This window comes from Rhinolophus ferrumequinum, chromosome 9, assembly GCF_004115265.2.
Source record: "Rhinolophus ferrumequinum isolate MPI-CBG mRhiFer1 chromosome 9, mRhiFer1_v1.p, whole genome shotgun sequence".
NCBI classification, from domain to species: Eukaryota; Metazoa; Chordata; class Mammalia; order Chiroptera; family Rhinolophidae; genus Rhinolophus; species Rhinolophus ferrumequinum.
This window is the reverse complement of record NC_046292.1, coordinates 41,080,658-41,097,616: the sequence shown is the minus strand read 5'-3', so window position 1 is coordinate 41,097,616 and position 16,959 is coordinate 41,080,658. Positions and strand designations below refer to the sequence as shown.

Sequence of the window (16,959 nt, the reverse complement as noted above, 5' to 3'; positions counted from 1 at the left end):
AAGTAGAAATAAATAAAGATGAAAGGTTCCCATGGAAATTATAGGCACCTACAGCAAGCCATTAGAAATGGTCCCTTATTCTCTGAAATTCTAGACGTGTAAGAGAAAGTGAAATCTTGAATCAGAGGATGATTTCAGGGGAGGAGAACAGAAGAAACCCAATTGTTTTTGCTATTGTTACAAGGGGGGGTGAAGGTGACTACAAGGGTTTTGATTTTTTTCCTGTGTATTTTCTACCTTAATGACCCACTAGCGTATCCTACCCAGAGCTGGTTTCTTTACTGTCCTGTAATTTCTGAATACAGTCTCACGTCTCTGCCTTTCTATCCTCTGCTGTGCACCCTCCCGTCCCTCACTCTGCTGTAGACAATTCTGGAAGAGGATGTGGAAGACCCTGTATACCAGGTAATTTCTGAAACTAGTTGGGGTTTTAGGATCAGGAATGTCTGGGCCTGTGCTGTAGCCATGTTTTCCTAGACCTGAAGCATCCCCAGAATGCAGAGTCCAGAGAGGGACCAAGGTGATTTCTGAGGGTAAGGGCTGCCATCCCCTTCAGGAGTGAATTTCCATAAAACTGAGCAGAATTTTGGCCGGCATCAATGACAAGGGATTTGAAGATGCACCTCTCCCTTCTTGCCCTGCCTCAGCCCCCTCTAAAATCTGTAAAAGTTTGATCCCAGAGCTGAATGTTTTTGAGAGTCTCTTGAATATTCTGAGTTCATTAGAGAGACTGAATAATGAAGTGGTTTTCCTGAGTTAAGAACTGGAGATGGGGACTGACATTTTGACGATATTTGAACACAAACCCAAAGGATGGTTTGTAAGCTTTAGAAAGGCTGTGAGGAGAGGGCTTTCTGGCCCCTGATCAGCCAGGCTGCCCCTCGGATTAGCTGGTTCATGCCACAGGGGCTGTTGTAAGGAGGGGAAGGAAGATCCTACAGGCATCCCAGCCCGTAGCGTTCTCTGGATTCTCTTCAAGGCTGCAGCCCAGGTGTGGGTAGAGAGATGCTTTCTCTTCGGTTCAAGTATGTGCTCTGTTTAAACAGATGCAGAAAAAAAGGCAAGAGAAGGCCTCTCCTGCTCTGTGCTTATTCCCACGGAGAGAAAGAAGCCCTAAAATGTACTTGTTGCACATAAAAGAAAACCTAGAAATTATGTTTCTAACTGGGACACACATAGGTTACAGATGTGTGTGTCACCTATGCATCTATGTGAATGCATATTTTCCCACAGAAAGCTGGTACTGCTATGACAAAAGTAAAATCATATGGCTTTTAAAAGGTAATATCCTATGCATAACTTGAAGCAGGAGTGTCTAACTTGTATGGCAAACAAAAGTCAGAGTTATGCCTTATGACATGCCTTGCTTTACAGTGCATGCGGAGAACAAGGATTTGTTTATATTTTGAGCTCAACCCTGGCTAACTGGCTCACAAAGAATGAAGAATATTGTCTTTGTTGAAATGGTCCCATCCATTAGAGTCTGAAACATGCACATGGAAAATTTGATCTTTAGCATTTGAAACTGAGAATGTACATTCAGGTGACGGTTATAGGATGAGGGAGATTGGGGTTCTGAGCACCTCAGAATTGGCTTGGGACCTTGAGCCTTAGAGAGCAAAGGAAGGCAACCGCTGTGACCCAAAGTTTACAAAGTTGAGACCCAGGCGTTCCCAGGAGACTCAGCAACACCAGCACAAGCAGACATTACTGAGATACATACCACTGAATTAGGAGGTTCTGTCTCCAGAAAGATCTGCCAGGGCCCTCTGCAGTCATCTCCAAGGACTGACCCTCAGACCTTTGCCGTTTCGTTAGGAAAAGGCAAGAATGTTCACAGCCCATCTGGTATTTCAGTAATTCAGTGGTCTCTCTACGGTATTTTCTCTTGTGCCTGTTTCTTTAATGCTCACTGTGATTTGTATCTTGAATTCCAAATGCTTGTGTTTCCTCTTTCTTTTTTCCCCTCTGATCTTTCCTCTCCGGCCGCTCCATAATAGTACATTGTGTTTGAGGCTGGACACGAGCCAATCCGTGATCCCGAAACGGAAGAAAACATTTATCAGGTATACAATCCCTTCCCTCTGTCCCTTACTGTCGCGTCACTACCAGTACATGTACTGAATGAGGTCTGAAGGACCAAGTCTCTCCTCAGGTGTTCCGCTGTTGGTCACTCCAGGCTTGTTAAAACACTTCCACATGAATTGCTTCTAGTTCCTCATTCAATTTACCAGTCACGTTCACGCCTTATTGTTGAAATGGTTAATGGCCAGTTGGGTACAGTGTTTTAGTTTTTCATGGAGCTTAACTATTTTCAGTTGACCCCAAAATCAAACATTCAGTTTTACGAAAGTAATCCATTGGAGGGTCGTTCTCCGTAATAGAGTAGGATCTTCATAACTCAGAGGAACATGCTCATCAAATTTCTTTAGCAAGCTAACCACGCTATTGAAAATGAAGTACACATTCACAATTGCTACTTGAAAACAACATTGGGAACATTAACTGAATACAATGAAATAAAGCTAAAGGTTTTACCCCTTCTGAAGGGAAAGTAAATTAATATTCTTAAACGTCTGCTTATGTGAGATATCATGAACACACTTTTAACTAGTTTAATTCTCACAAGTATGCTACAAAGTAGGCATTTTAATCCCACTTTTACAAGGGGAAACTGAGACTCAGAGAAATTGAGTAGCTTTTTCAGGGCTATAGAACAATTTAGAGCTAAGATCTAACCCAGGCAAGAGTGTGAAGGCAAAACTCAACGCTTCTTCCCCCATGATTTCCATCAAAGAGTTTGGAGTAATTGCAGCATAGCAACACATCAAACAAATATGACGACCTCTAATTTTTCACTAATTAGAATTTTCATCCTAATTTGAATATAAACATTATAGAAGTAGGAAAAGTTTTCATGTATTTCATAAGTGATTTTAGTTTTCTTAATTTATTTAGTTGTGTGGTCTGTTATTCTGCCTTGGGCATGTATTGCTTGTTTAATAAAAATGAAACAGATTTTCAATTTCCATCAAATGCACAGAATTCTAAATGACCTAAATATAACGTTAGCTCAGTTTAAAGCAGCCCCATAGTATAATAATCTAAGGACAGTTGACCCTTGAACAATGTGGGTTTGAACTGGATGGGTCCACTTATACTTGGATTTCTATCAACATAAACCTGTACTGTTTTCTCTTTGCTTGGGAATCGTGGGTGCAGAGGGCCAACTGCATGCATTGATCTATGCCATTTTACACAGGGGACTTGAGAATCTGCTGATTTTGATAACCATGGGGATTCCTAGAACCAATCTTCCGTGGATACAAGGGAGAGTCAAATACAGAATGGGGAATATAATCAATAATACTGTGAGACTATGTAGGGTGTCAGATGGGTACTGGACTTATTGGGGGGATCACTTCATAGAGTATACAAATGCCTAACTACTGTGCTGTATACCTGAAACTAATACAAAATAGTATTGAATGTCAACTGTAATTAAATATATATAATATATAAATATGTATATATATTTATATAGTGTGTGTGTGTGTGTGTGTGTGTGTGTGTATAGTCAAAGGATGTAAAGTACAGCATAAGGAATATAGTCAATGGTATTATAATAGTTATGTCTGATGTCAGAGAGGTAGTTGACTTCGGGGGGTTATCACTTTGTCAGGGGTGTAAATGTCTAATCATTATGATGTTTTGTACACCTGAAACTAAAAAATAAGTAAATACACAGATTTCCAACTGCGTGGGGGGTAAGCGCCCCTAACACCCACATTGTTCAAGGATCAGCTGACGTATTTCTATCTATCTGATCTGTCTGGATTGGATTCCAGTGTGAGGTTGTGCTTCAAGGGTGGTTTAAAATCATCCCATAAAAAGTTTCTGTCTTCAGACAAGTTATTACAAATTGTATATTTGTCCTCATTGTCAGATTTTTAAAGTACAACCTTGCAATATCTGAATATGAGGCCAAAGGAACGATTAACCAGTATTTCTCTGAAGAGAGAGCACCTTTACAAATAATAGGCTTTTCGATACAAGAGGTCTCTGACATTCAGACGTAGCTGTTGGCAGGACTTCCCTTTTGCCCGATGGGGGACTGCGGGGGAGGGGTTTTCAGCGAGTGGAGCCCTGGGTTCTAGTTCTGCCTCTGTCACCAACAACCTTTGGCTGAGAGGTAGTGGACAAGGCCCTTGCCCTCCCGGAGACGCAGTTTTCCCAGTAACAACTGGAGAATAATTTCTCCCTCACTCACATGTTGCTGTGAGAACCACACAAGCTCACACGGAGAAAGTAAAGAAGAGGCTTCATCCAGGGTCACACAGTGAGTCCACCGTGTGCGGATCCAGGATCTTAGTACAAGGACTACCACACTCAGCCATTAATTCACCTTGTCAAGTTCTTTTCCGTCTCGGGACCTCAGTGTATACATCTGAAAAATGAGTGAATAAGAAGGAAGAGTTTCTCAGGCCAGGCCCTTTTCCGCTCTTTGCAGCTGGCGCCTCAACGTAGGCCTGTGATTCTTTAGTGTAGCATGTTGGCTGGCATTACAAGGCAACAAGACTCTTAGAAATGGGGTGGGGGGTGTGTGTCCGTGTGTCCGTGTGTCCGTCCGTCCGTCCGTCTTTGGTGACGTGTGTTGAGTGCTGATTGTGGACTGGCTCTGTGACTGCAGGTTTATCTGCATTATCTGATCACCCCTCACAACAACCCCGTGTGAGTGGAACCATTATTCCCACCTTATAGGTGAGGAAAGTGAGGCTCACCGGGTTGCAGAGCTGCAGGAAGGAGGACTCCCCACTCACACCCAGGTCTCTCTGACCTCTGTAAATAAATACATTAATCCTGAGGCCCTGTGCAGCGCAGAATACGCTGACGCTGAGTTCCTCAATTAGATTCTGTGTATGTTTCCAGTCACTATCTAAAAATCACACTTGTTTTAACACCTCTGACCTCCCCCGTCTTATGTCCCTCATTACCAGGAATGTACCATTTAAGACAATGAATATTTTATTGCCCTCTATTAGAAAGGCCTCTGGTAATTTTCCTCTCTTGCAATTGCCAGTAGCTGGGCCTCAATTTGCTTAACAAGAGATAAGCTCTTGGTCCTAAAGATACGGCTGGGCTTTTAAGGAGCTGCTCTTTGGTACCTCATTTTTTTGTGTGTGTTTTTTTTTAACAAAAATATTTTGTTTTAATTGGAGTAAAAACTTTAACAATCTTGAATTCAATTTTTAATGTGAAAATATTAATCTCTAATTTAATAAATCTTCTATTATATTTCTTTTCTAATATTTTTTATTAGTTTCCGGTGCACAAAACAATGTAATAGACATTTATCATTTATATCCCTCACACTGTGTGAACCCCCCTCCCCCATCCACTACCCCCTGACATCTCACAGAGCCATTACATTTCCACTGTCTCTGTTCCTAATGCTGTACTCCGCTTCTTGTAACTATATATGTATATATATGTATACATATATACATGTTTATACATACGTATGTATATATACATATATATGTATATACATATAAAATTGTAGTTGACGTTCATTATTGTTCAGCTTCAGCTTCAGGTGTACAGTGCAGTGATCAGGCATCTACATCTTCCCTGAGGTGGTCTCCCTAACGAGACAAGTGTCCACCAGATACCCTACAAAATCTTGTGGGTTTTTTTTAAGGGCCTCCAAGTGTTCCATAGCTCTTCCTCCTGAATGGATTGCACTGTTTCTCCTAGTTCTGGGTTGGCCCAGGGTGGTCTCAGATTTCCTTCCATGCCCTGTTTCCTGGAATGAGTCAAACATTCCTAGACTTGGGATCTAATCCTTCCACTATTTTATGACCTTGGGTGAAGTCCGTAACTTTTGTATCTCAATTTCCTGGGCTATACAATACGGATACTATATTATCTGCTTCTAGAAGTGATGTGAAGATGGAAAGTGACGAGAGCAGCACCTGGTGCCTCATAGGTCCTCTGTAAATGTTACTTCCCTTTACATCCTAGCATCACCGGTATCAGATGCTGCTTAGGACGTCTTATGATGATGTATTAACTGAACTAGAACATGACTTGCTCACCTCATGTTGTCAGCCCAGCAGAAAGCTGCCGCCTCACCTGACTTTGAGATTGATAACTCCAGCCTCAGGGAGGCAGAGGCTCTTGAATAAACGGAACCTCTCTTCGAGCATCAGTAGTCTCCTTTTCCAAACGGGATTAATAATAGTAATTGTCTTTCTCTTTGCATGCCTCAGAAAAAGAGATCAGCCATCTTTAAAACAACACAGAGCCTCACAGTACAAACCGTTTTTACATATCACTCAATTTTGACCCTTCTAGTCACTTGGTGCAATAAGAAGAACAGCTACAATGACAGTCATTTTAAACGTAAGAAAATCAAGTCTTCCAACTTAAGTGCTGGGCCCAAGGCCAGAGGCTCTGCTTCTAAACCCAGTGTTCGTTTGTCCTGTTAACAAGCTTCTTGCATGAGTGATATCACATCTTTCCATGCAAGTGATCTCCAGTTTTGTTCATTCAAAAATCATTTTTAATCACCCCCAATGTGTCACGTATCATTATTTTAAAATGATGAGTCTCTAGTCTGTGTCACCCAACCCATACACTGCCTCTCTACACTATTAATACGTTGCTCAACTGAAAATGTCTTCTGTATGTACAGTACTTAATGTATAGTTGTTAGAGTCATTTCACATCTATTAAGTCGTTCTTTCAAGCAGTATCATGTATGGAGCACCTAGCATGTTCCAGGCACGTGGGGATATAGTAGTGACCGCGGCATGGTCCCCACCGGTACTTAAGGAGTCTGTAGACAACCCCCTGGATGCTCACAATAACCAGATGAGAAAATTGAGGTCAGAGAACAAAGTGACCTCTGAGGTCACCCAGCCCCTGGCAGAGCCAGCATTAGGATCCATGTCTCCCACTTCCTTTTGGTCCAGAACTGTTATCACTGTACAACATCGTGTTACTGAAATGGTCTGCAGGCTACATGGACCAGCCAGGGGAGGATGAGAGCCAGGACCGAGGAGGCTCTTTCTGCTCTTTGTCTTTTAAGCCTCTCTGCCAGTGTTCTGCCCTCCGCACACACGTGGTAAATGTTTGCTGCTTAGACATTTCTTGTTTAACTAGTATTTACAGATGGGTAAACAGGGATAAGAAAATATTTGCCCTGCCCTCAGCAAGCTTACAGAGCAGTGGGATACATAGGAGGGACAGACAGCTACACTGTGGTTTGAAAACTCCCATGTAAGATAAAGCACGTTTTACACTCGACTTCAGTAGTCTGCTTATGTTTCCAAGTCCCCAGCAAGACAAGGAGCTCTGTTCACTCAGGGGTCATATCTATCTTGTCCTTCATCACTGTTCCAGGCACAGCACAGTGCATGACACATAATAGATACTTGGTAACTTTTAGTTTTTAATGAAAGGATGCACTAGAGGGTTACAAGAGTACAGAGGACTGTTCAAACTGGGCTTGGAGAATCAGGCAAGGCTACCAAGAAGATGTCCCAGCTGAGATAAATCTTAAAAGACAAACAGGCAAATTGATATCTCACCCATGGGAAAGCCAAGCAGAAAAGCTTTTTCAATTATTCACAGTTTGGGTTTATCCATCCCACCGCTTCTCCATTTGCAGGAATAATTGAGAGTCAGCAGCAGTTCAGTTTGCTAAGTGCCCACGGTAAGCAGTGAATTACGGGCAACAGAAATGCTGTTCGTTTTTCTCAGGAAAGGGCGAGCTGGTAGAAATAAAAGTGAGGGCTGGTAATTTCTTGGCCCTCGTTAACAAGGACTCTGTTGGCATTCTTAGAGGATTCCTTTTAGATGGAACCCTGTTATTGGGAGCAAAGAAATTACATTCTTCATTGGCTACCTGCAGACGAAAGTTTGCAAGAGCAGCTCGAAAGTGCATCTTCTGCACAGCCATGCTCACGCATAGTCCTGTTGTCTGCAGGGATGTGCGTGAGCTTCTGCGAATGTAGAATGTGATGTGAAAGAAAAAGGAGCACCTGAAACAGCTGCGGGAATGGTGAGAACCGGCGAGATGCAGCTGTCTGTGTAGTGTACTTAATGTATAGTGGTTAGAGTCATTTCACATCTATTAATTCATTCTTTTAAAAAATCTTATATATAGAGCACCTGGCATGTGCCAGACACATGGGGATGTAATACTGACCACGGCATGGTCCCCACCAGTGCTTAAGGACTTTGTAGACAACCCCCGGATGCTCGTGACAAGGTTAAAAGGCTATCGGCCCAGCTCAGCCTCCTGGCTTCCGTGCTCACCAGAGGCAGGTCCCTCTCCAGGCCTCATTTTCCTCTCCTGCAACGCAGGGACAGTTGTCATCCTTAGCTTATTGACGTATCCTAAGGCTTACGTGAGAATGTACATAGACACAAATGCTTAGACCTGTGCCTGGCACATAGAAAGTGTCCCATCAATGTGAGCTCATACTGTTAGTAATAAATGGCCTGTTCGGTAGCCAGAAAGAGCTGGGTTTGAATCTGGCCACTTCCTAGCTTTGATGCCTTGAGCAAATTTTCCTAACATCTCTGAGTCTCACTTTCCACTGTTTACAGTGGAGATTATAATACCAACTTTTTGGGGTTATTATAAGGATTTTAAATTAAATAAGAGTGAAAAGGACAAAGGGACTCAAGGAGTAAGTTCAAATTCTTATTTCTCTCAGGATAGCATGGTTAGCTGGCCCAAGCCTAAAAGGTATACTTTTTTCTTCACTATTTTCCACACTCCCCTATGGACCATTTACCCAACAGAATGCCTACTGGATGTTAGGTCCTGCGCCTGCTCTGATGGAACTCCCAGGCTGATGGAAAGAAAGACAAGTTATCAGACATTTATAAAACCGATGCCGGCTGATCCCTCCAATGGAGGTGTGAGCGAAGCTCTCGAGGTGCTGGGGAAGAACAACTAATGACTATTTTCAATCTGGAATGTTTCAGTACAAAGCCCTTGATTGACAAATGCGAAAAGTATTCAATGTAGCCACTGTTGTTACTATTATAAAATGTGTTCATATACATATCTATATAATACATAAATGATAAAAGAAGCTATCATTCTAACATTTTACACTATTATGGTGCCTAATAGTTTTTGGTTACTTACTCTCTGTTTTCTCATTTGATCCTCACAAAAATCGAAGTGAGAAAAAGAGCCACCGTGTTTCCCCTAAAATAAGACCTAGCCATACAATCAGCTCTAAGGTATCTTTCGGAGCAAAAATTAATATAAGGTCCAGTCTTATTTTACTGTAATATATAAGACTGGGTATAACATAATATAATATAATACCAGGTCTTATATTAAGTTTTGCTCCAAACGACGCATGAGAGCTGATTTTCGTGGAAACAGGGCACTAGCACCCATTTTATAAGAGTGAAGCTCAGAGGAACAAGTGACCTGCTCAGGGTGCTACAGTCACCACATGGCCCAATAAGACTGGATAGATGAGTAAGAGAAAAAAAAGAGGGAGGGAAAAAGATACAGATACATGTTTTTAAAAAATCAAGATTGTCCAGATTCTAGTCTTATGCTTTTCATACCATTTCTGGCCCTTTTCTTGAACAAAAATTTTTGATAATTATCAGATGGCTTGTACAGATGCTCCCAACAGAAAGTGTACTTTGTACTAGGACCTTGATATTTGCTGTATTTTAAATAGTCCAGATGTCAGTCTTAGTATTGAACAATTTAACCTCAGGTACAAACTGTTTTTAATCACTTTGGGTGACTCCTTTTAATCACTTTGGAGAACCTCCCTGGGCCTCATTTTTGTCTTTGTTGAAATGAGGACTTTTTTATCCCTACACCACATATCTCTGAAGTCTCGGCAGCTTCTTATTCTGTGATTCTATAAAGAGCCCAATGGCCGAGACAGCCTGCAAACATTTGTTAAAGGATTCACACACCCCTTGTCCTCATCTGGTTTTCCTAAGGGAAGGAGCCTGGCCTCCTGCTTTCATAATTCCAGCAGCCCCTTGGAGTTGGCTCCTGGGACCTCAGGGGCTGTTCTCATACAACTTACCTAGCTTGGCATTGGAGGCTGGTTGCTTGGTTTTTCAAAAATGGAGTACCAGAGTGTTTTGACTGTGTCGAATTTGATTTCCATAGGTTCCCACCAGCCAAAAGAAGGAAGGTGTTTATGACGTGCCAAAAAGTCAACCTGTAAGTGTAAGTATATCTCCTCTCTACTGTCAGGGTCCCATGATCTGGATTCATGTTGAGACTATGTCTACATCCTGAGGAAAGGAACCCCTCTTCTGGACAAGTGTCTCACCTCGTATGGCTTTGCTAGGGACTGCATGTTAGGTAACTCCTCAGGGATCAGAGGGAAAGGGGCATAAGGGAGAAATGGTGGGGCTGAGAAAGAGCCAAAGATTTTATTATATCTGGTCAAGTGGACAGGCGGGGAGCAATGTCTTGGTTTTAGGAAGAGAGTTGTCCATCCAACTTGAAAGTGGTTGAGACGTTTCAAAGGGACAATAGAAGAAGGGCTGGCCAGGCTTCAGCCAGTGGGCCGAGCACAGTGGAAAAGGCCATGTGTAGTGTGGGCTTACTCAGAACCCTGGAGGTCCACTGCATCTGTTTCCCATCTGCTGGTGGGACTCCTGGAAATGCGAGAGGGAGAGGGAATTTCAAGCTCTGTGGTACTGTGCTGCCAGCCACTTCTAGGCCCAGGCCCACATTTAGGTCCTTCCGTTGGCACACAGAAAGCGACCTCTATACATAATTGAAGGAGTCCTGGGGAGCCAGCAAAGACTCTTGAGCAGGGGAACATGAGATTTTGCCACAACCTATGCAAAAAAAAAAAAAAAAAAAGGAAAGAAAGAAAGGGAAAAACTAGGGTGTTTAGGGGTGTTTAGTCAATATTGATCTCGTTCCGCTCAACAATGGGTGGGAAGAGTACAGGCTTGAAGTCATGCAGACCCTCACGTATCCCAGCTGTGGCCCTAACAGAGCTGTTGTGAGGCTAGGTGACTCTGTCTGGAGCATTCTGATCAGTTCGGACCCCACGCTGTGGGAGACATAAAGATACACCTGTATGTTTCAAGATCAGATTGATCAGGGGGTTTGAAGCCCCATCCCATGGGGAATAGTTGAAGGTCCTGGAAATGTTTGGCCTAGAGAAAAGAAACCATGGAAACTGAAATGTGGTGACGGGAGTCCAAAGGGCCATGTGGAGAAAAGGGATTATAGAGTTCTGTGTTAGCCGTGTCATAGAACTGAAACCAGTGGGGGCCACCCCACGAAAGCCAATTCCAGCTCAAATTGAGGGATGACCTTCCCGAGGTCAGAGCTGATCCAGGGTGGAAGAGCTGGCACCTAAGAGAGTGTGCCCCCCACCCACTGGAACGGCACAAGCAGAGCCTGGAAAACCACCTGTCACAGAGACTATGGGGGGATTCAAACATGGAATGAGTAGAGGGGCAAGACTCTCCCCTCTGGAATGTCTGAGTTGGGAGCCTTTCTCGTCTGTTCTTACCTCCCCAGTCCCCACTCCTCTTTTCCCTTGTGAAATTTCTTTTTGATCAATGTCCATGTCTGTGCCCTACTCTGCCCGTACTTTGAAACCACCATACCCCACCTAAATACTGCTTCTGAAACCCAATACAGGTTAGTCTTAATGAAAAAACCTACCCAAATACAGACCCCTTTTCAAAACCTCGAATCTGGAATAGAGTAGAGAACACGCAGAGAATTGCTCAAAGAAAAAGCTGTTTTTCTCCCTGACGCCTTTGCGTTTAATCAAGCCTCTTGTCACTGACACACTGGTCTTTCCTGTTTCAATTTGATCCAGCACCCGTTACACAGCTCCCTACAATTTAATTTGTGCTTAAATTGCCTCACTTGCCCCTAACAGGTTTAGATACGTGAGGAAACGTGGTTCATTTGTCGCCTTTGTTTTTGTGAATTTATTAACCAGCCTGGCCATACCATCTGAAAAACAAACAAACAAACAAAAAATCCAAGCTCTTTAGCCTGACAAACACAGCACTCAGGTCCTGGCTTCGGCCTCTGTCTCTTCCTGGTCCAGCTCTGCATAGCTCCATAGTTTCTTGAAGGAGGGACACCCACCCCGAACAACCCCAGCTTAACTTCAGGCTTTGTTCTCTCAGGGAATCTTTCTGGACTTTTGCTCCAAGCAGGATCAGCAGATCACGTTACCTTTGTGTCCTCATGCCCTGTCATTCCTCTATGCATAGGCCATACCACACACTGTCAGATCCCTTACCCCATTACATCCAGGGGCTTCCCGAGGTCCTTGCATTACCAGAAGCAAGCCCAGGGCCTGGTACGGTACGTAATAGCCAGGCACGACACAGCCATGAGGAGTATTTAATAAATACATGAATGACTCTACCCTGCAGTAAGAGTTTATGAAAATCCCTGGCACTTCCTGGTAATGGGACTTCCCTGTTTTTCTGACTCTAAAATAGTCATTACAAGTCATAAGGTTTTGTTGGGAAACATCTGGCCTCCCTGAATGATCTGTAGTGGCTCCCAACCCACTATTCCCACAGCGTCTGCCTAGAAGCGTCTAATGGTGATGATGGCTTTTCCATGAATGATTTCAACATTTCTAAAAGCTGAAGAGAGGCAGCAAGTAAAAAGCACAGGTTCTAGTGGAGAGATGGATACAAGTGGAACTGCAACTCCTGCTCTCACTGCCTGTGGGATTCCTGACAAGTTCCCTTGTCCCTCTGAGTCCCAGGGTTCTCATCGACCAAAGGGGTCATTGAACCTAATTTGCAAGGTGATTGAGAGGAGAAAGTCATGTAAGTATTGGAAAGTTGGTCCCACTTGCCTAAACCTCCCAGAGGAACTTTAAATGCCCCATGTCTCTCCCTCTTCTGGGATCCTGCTGTCCTCCAGGCTTCCTCCTGATGGCGACACCTGTGCTACGATATGTCTGGGCTCTGAAAATCCCTGTGTGACCTCACTGTGTGCTCCCTTCCCACCTGCTCCTTAGTCGGAAAGACAACAACTAAAGTAGTGAATGGGAAGCAGCTTCCAGGTTGTTTGGGGCTTCCACACGTTTTCCACAAGAAGGGAAACTGCCCAGGGGCCTGTTGCTCCTTTTCTTCCTTGGGTCCAGGTCTACACATACCCTTGATAAACAATTCAGCGACGGACTGTCATTGAGGAAAACCACAAACCAGCCCACAGTGATCTCCAGAGCCAAATCTGAGTATGTCTCATCCTGGCCACCCCCTAAGGGTCCTTGAGCAGTTTCTTCCATCTCTAAGCTTCGGTGTCATCACCTGTAAAAAGAAAGGAATGCCTACCTTATCGCTGTGTTTGGAAGATTAAAGGAGACATGTATGTAAAACCCTGAACAGGGAATATGGAGTAGATTAAATGAGAACATTTCCGTTTGTTGCTGTTACCAGCAATGCACCAGCAAACAGTTCTCCCCAAGCAGGGAGGTTGCCAAGTGTCCTACAAGACTAGGCTCCTCCTCCGCGGGAAGCCTTTCTTACCCCAGAGTCTTCGGGCCCTCTGGGATACCGCTTTCTTCTCTTTGCGATGATCACAATGGGTTGTTGTTTTCTCCTACTGTGTCCGTGTGAGCCATTGGACTTTGAGTTCCTTAAAAGCCTTGGCTTTGGCGTTCATATTAGTACCTTCCTTAGAGTTTTTGTGTAGAGACTGAATGAGCTTAAATACAAGGATCAGCATAGTGCTCTTATAGAGGGATTATTTAATAGCTATGAGCTATTATTCTTCTATTTGTTTCCCCTACTTTTCTGTGAGCTCCTTAACACGGGGATCACTTTTAATCATCACTATCTGTAACGTAATTCTTCTTGGAATCTCTGAATTCTTTTCAATTTTGATGGTAGGCTTGCCCCCAACCCCCGCCCCCCAAAAAGTGAGCACATGTAAATTTTTGTAGACCCTTAAAGCTGATGGGTCCCTCCGTCTCAGCTCTGTGCTAAAGATTGGCTCATCTTCACTCTTCCATGAACACAGATAGCCTCAGTAAGGTGACGTATTTGATGTCCTGGGGCCTCCCGCGTTTTAGGGGAGTAGAAGTTAGAATTCATTGTGTTTCTTTTTGGTCTCACCTACCTCAGCACATCAACTTATGGGAGTGAAGTTGTGTTTCAGTTAGCTGGCCCCAGGTCCGGACGGAAAGCTGGTTCCATCTCCTTCCTTTTCTCCGTCAAATTCACTCATCCCTATCCCAATGTAACCCCACCTCGCCACATAACCTCAGGATGCTCAGCTGTACTGGCCCCTTGCTGGTTCTTCTTTCACAAATAACATGTTAAGATGCCCTTGTTTTCTTATTTTAATTTGGGCCTGTGATGTCCCCTTCTCCTAGCAGATTTGTTTTTCGGGTCCTGCTATGCCCTCCTGCACCTTTAGCTAGGAACTCTGAGCCAAGATAAAGATTAATCCCACTCACTCCTGGAAATATACATTTCATCTCTTCCTGGTCAAGGCAGCTGGAAGCTTTGCGCAGAGACTCATCTTAAATCCATGGGTATATTTTTATGTCAGAGTCTGTGAAATCCAACGGCATATATGCTGGCTGACAGGCAACGTTAGATGTCTAGGGAGTCAGGGAGGTTTCAGGAAAGAGGGTATCACTTGGGCCAAGCTTTGAAAGATGGGCAGGATTCGAACAGGCAGAAGAGAAATGGAGCACCTTCTCGGCAGGTCGTTGACGTCCCCCTGGCTCCTGCGTCCACACTGCCTGGAATTACCAGCAGCACTCAGAGGGGATGCATTTGTCATCAATTTCCATCTGGAAGAAGTGGGGACATGCAGGCGGTCTTCCTTTCTGCCAGCTGATAATGCTGGTCATGTTCCTTAGACAAATATCCTGCCTCATCGGGACGGTCAAAGATGCGTGTTCCTGAGCGCAGAGCAGGGTGTCTGCTAAGTAGCCATTACTGCATTCATTATTTAGTGCTTTTTGCACTCCGTTCGCCTTTGGAGACAAGTCTCATTCCACAGTGGTACTTCAAGTGGAGCAGTATAGTCACAGGCTGCTGACGTGTCTATTTCAGACCCTTTTGTGCCCCATGACTTCGTAGAAGCTGCTGTGAAGGTCACCTGTTGCAGCGACACAGACCTAAACCTTGCTATGACCCTTGTCGTTTTTGCATGAGAAATACTTGGCGCTTTTCTTCTTGCCTCCCCTCCCTTTCCGTCCCCACTCCTTCCTTCGCCTTCCCACCCACAACCCTTATAATATTCTTATGGCTGAAAAAGATCTATTATCTTTCACCTTATAATTGCCCAGTTTAAAAGCCTTTTATGTAGTTGTATTAGGCATAAAAGGCTTTCTAATTATCAGTGATAACTTTTTTAGGCCTTCAAAAGATTCTTAAAAGTGTGGCATAGTGGTAAATAGAAAGGACGTCAGGTTGTCAAATTGATAAGTTGGATGTGACATTAATTTCCTTTTGATGAAACATGGATTTAGGAATTGAAAGGAAGGAGCCGAGCCCCCTGAGATTCTTTCCTCGCTTTAGGTGTGATCTTTGTCAATCGCTTCGACTTTCTGACACTCATTTTCCTGAATGGAAATGACTACCTTCCTCTTCCAGCATCTTGGGGCTTTGGTGAGATTCAGAAGGCAATGCGAAAGTGTTTCCTTTGAAGATGAGGGCTTGCTTTTATAGACCGTGGGGAAGTGAGGACTGAGGGGCACTATATATCAGTTGCCTCCACATATTTTATGGGATGTCCTATGATTAAGAGGAAGGCCCAAGTTTTATGACAAGAGAGAGCAACTCTGGGCTCAATCTAAGAAAGAAATTTCGACCATCTGAGCTGATTTTCAGAGGAAAATGCAGCGTAGTGAGGTCTCTGTCCCTGGGAGTAATCAAGTAGCAGGTGAATGGTTCTGTAAGGGACGCCTGTGTTATGAGGGTCACTGTCACTGTTGTGGTGGACCTCAGAATAATTTATCTTCTCTCACATTCCATTTGCCCCCATGTTCACGATGTCTAGGATTTGCCTCGTCATCATCTTACTCCCAGTATCTCAGCTGCCAAGCCACACATCCTAGAGGCCCCTTTCTGTCTTCATCATTGTCACTCTGGCTGTAAAGTCACCCACTCTGACGTAAGTTGTGGCATTGCCCTGGATAGAAAGAAGTTTACCAAGTATAATAACCAAGCATTGGGCATAGAGAGAGTAGGTGCTTAGAAAATCCGTTTCTCCTTAGTGTCCTTCTGGAGAGCTTGAAATCAGGGCTCTACATCTGTCTGTTGCGTCCTGAAAAGTAGCCACACTGGGAGAAACTGATAAGAGACCTGATGTTTGGATTTGCAGTCCAGGCCTCCATTCAGTTCCTTTCTTTGTTTTACAGTGTCAGGCCACCAGCCAGATATACTAAGAGGATAAGGCTGAGTTCGCTGTGGAAAAAGCAGGTGGACCTCATTGCACATCTGCCATGTGCCATGGGCAGTCTAGGCTCTGGTCTCAGCTTATCTTTCAGTAATCCCAACCCTGGGAGTGAGAGGTTACGTAACTAGCCCATGATCACAAAACTGGTAAGTAGCAGAGCCAGAATTTGAATCCTAGGTTGTTCTGACTCAGGTACCCACACAATTTCCACCTAAAACATACTGCCCTTAGTATTAAAGAAAATGCAAAGCCCTCCATCTCCTCACAGTTACCGTAATCAGAATCGGTACTCAGGCTTCAGCTCCCCTCACCCATTCATTGTTTTTGAGTCTTCACGATAGCACAGCCCACAGGAGGCCCAGTCCTCAGTTGCTGGCTGTGAACACATCTCTCCTCCTTTAGACTGACCTCCATGAGTCATGCCCATGTCTAATTCATTCCTGAACCCTCTCTCTGCATGGCGCACTGCTTTCATGATCCTGATGTTGAAAAGGTATTTGTGAATCACAAAGAACAAATATCAATGG

At 43.9% G+C, this 16,959-nt stretch overlaps 1 protein-coding gene across 6 annotated transcripts in view; it reads left to right on the top strand.

Annotated features, from left to right (window-relative positions):
* The window catches only part of DAB1 (DAB adaptor protein 1), a 390,549-nt gene that overhangs the window by 324,246 nt on the left and 49,344 nt on the right, over positions 1 to 16,959 (top strand). For 5 of the 6 annotated variants that reach the window (XM_033115304.1, XM_033115303.1, XM_033115305.1 and 2 more), the window contains exons 7-9: positions 367 to 405; positions 2,001 to 2,066; positions 10,175 to 10,234. In XM_033115304.1, the coding sequence (XP_032971195.1) occupies positions 367 to 405; positions 2,001 to 2,066; positions 10,175 to 10,234 (165 nt within the window). The remainder of the gene's footprint in view (positions 1 to 366; positions 406 to 2,000; positions 2,067 to 10,174; positions 10,235 to 16,959) is intronic. The other variant, XM_033115308.1, reaches the window with a different exon arrangement.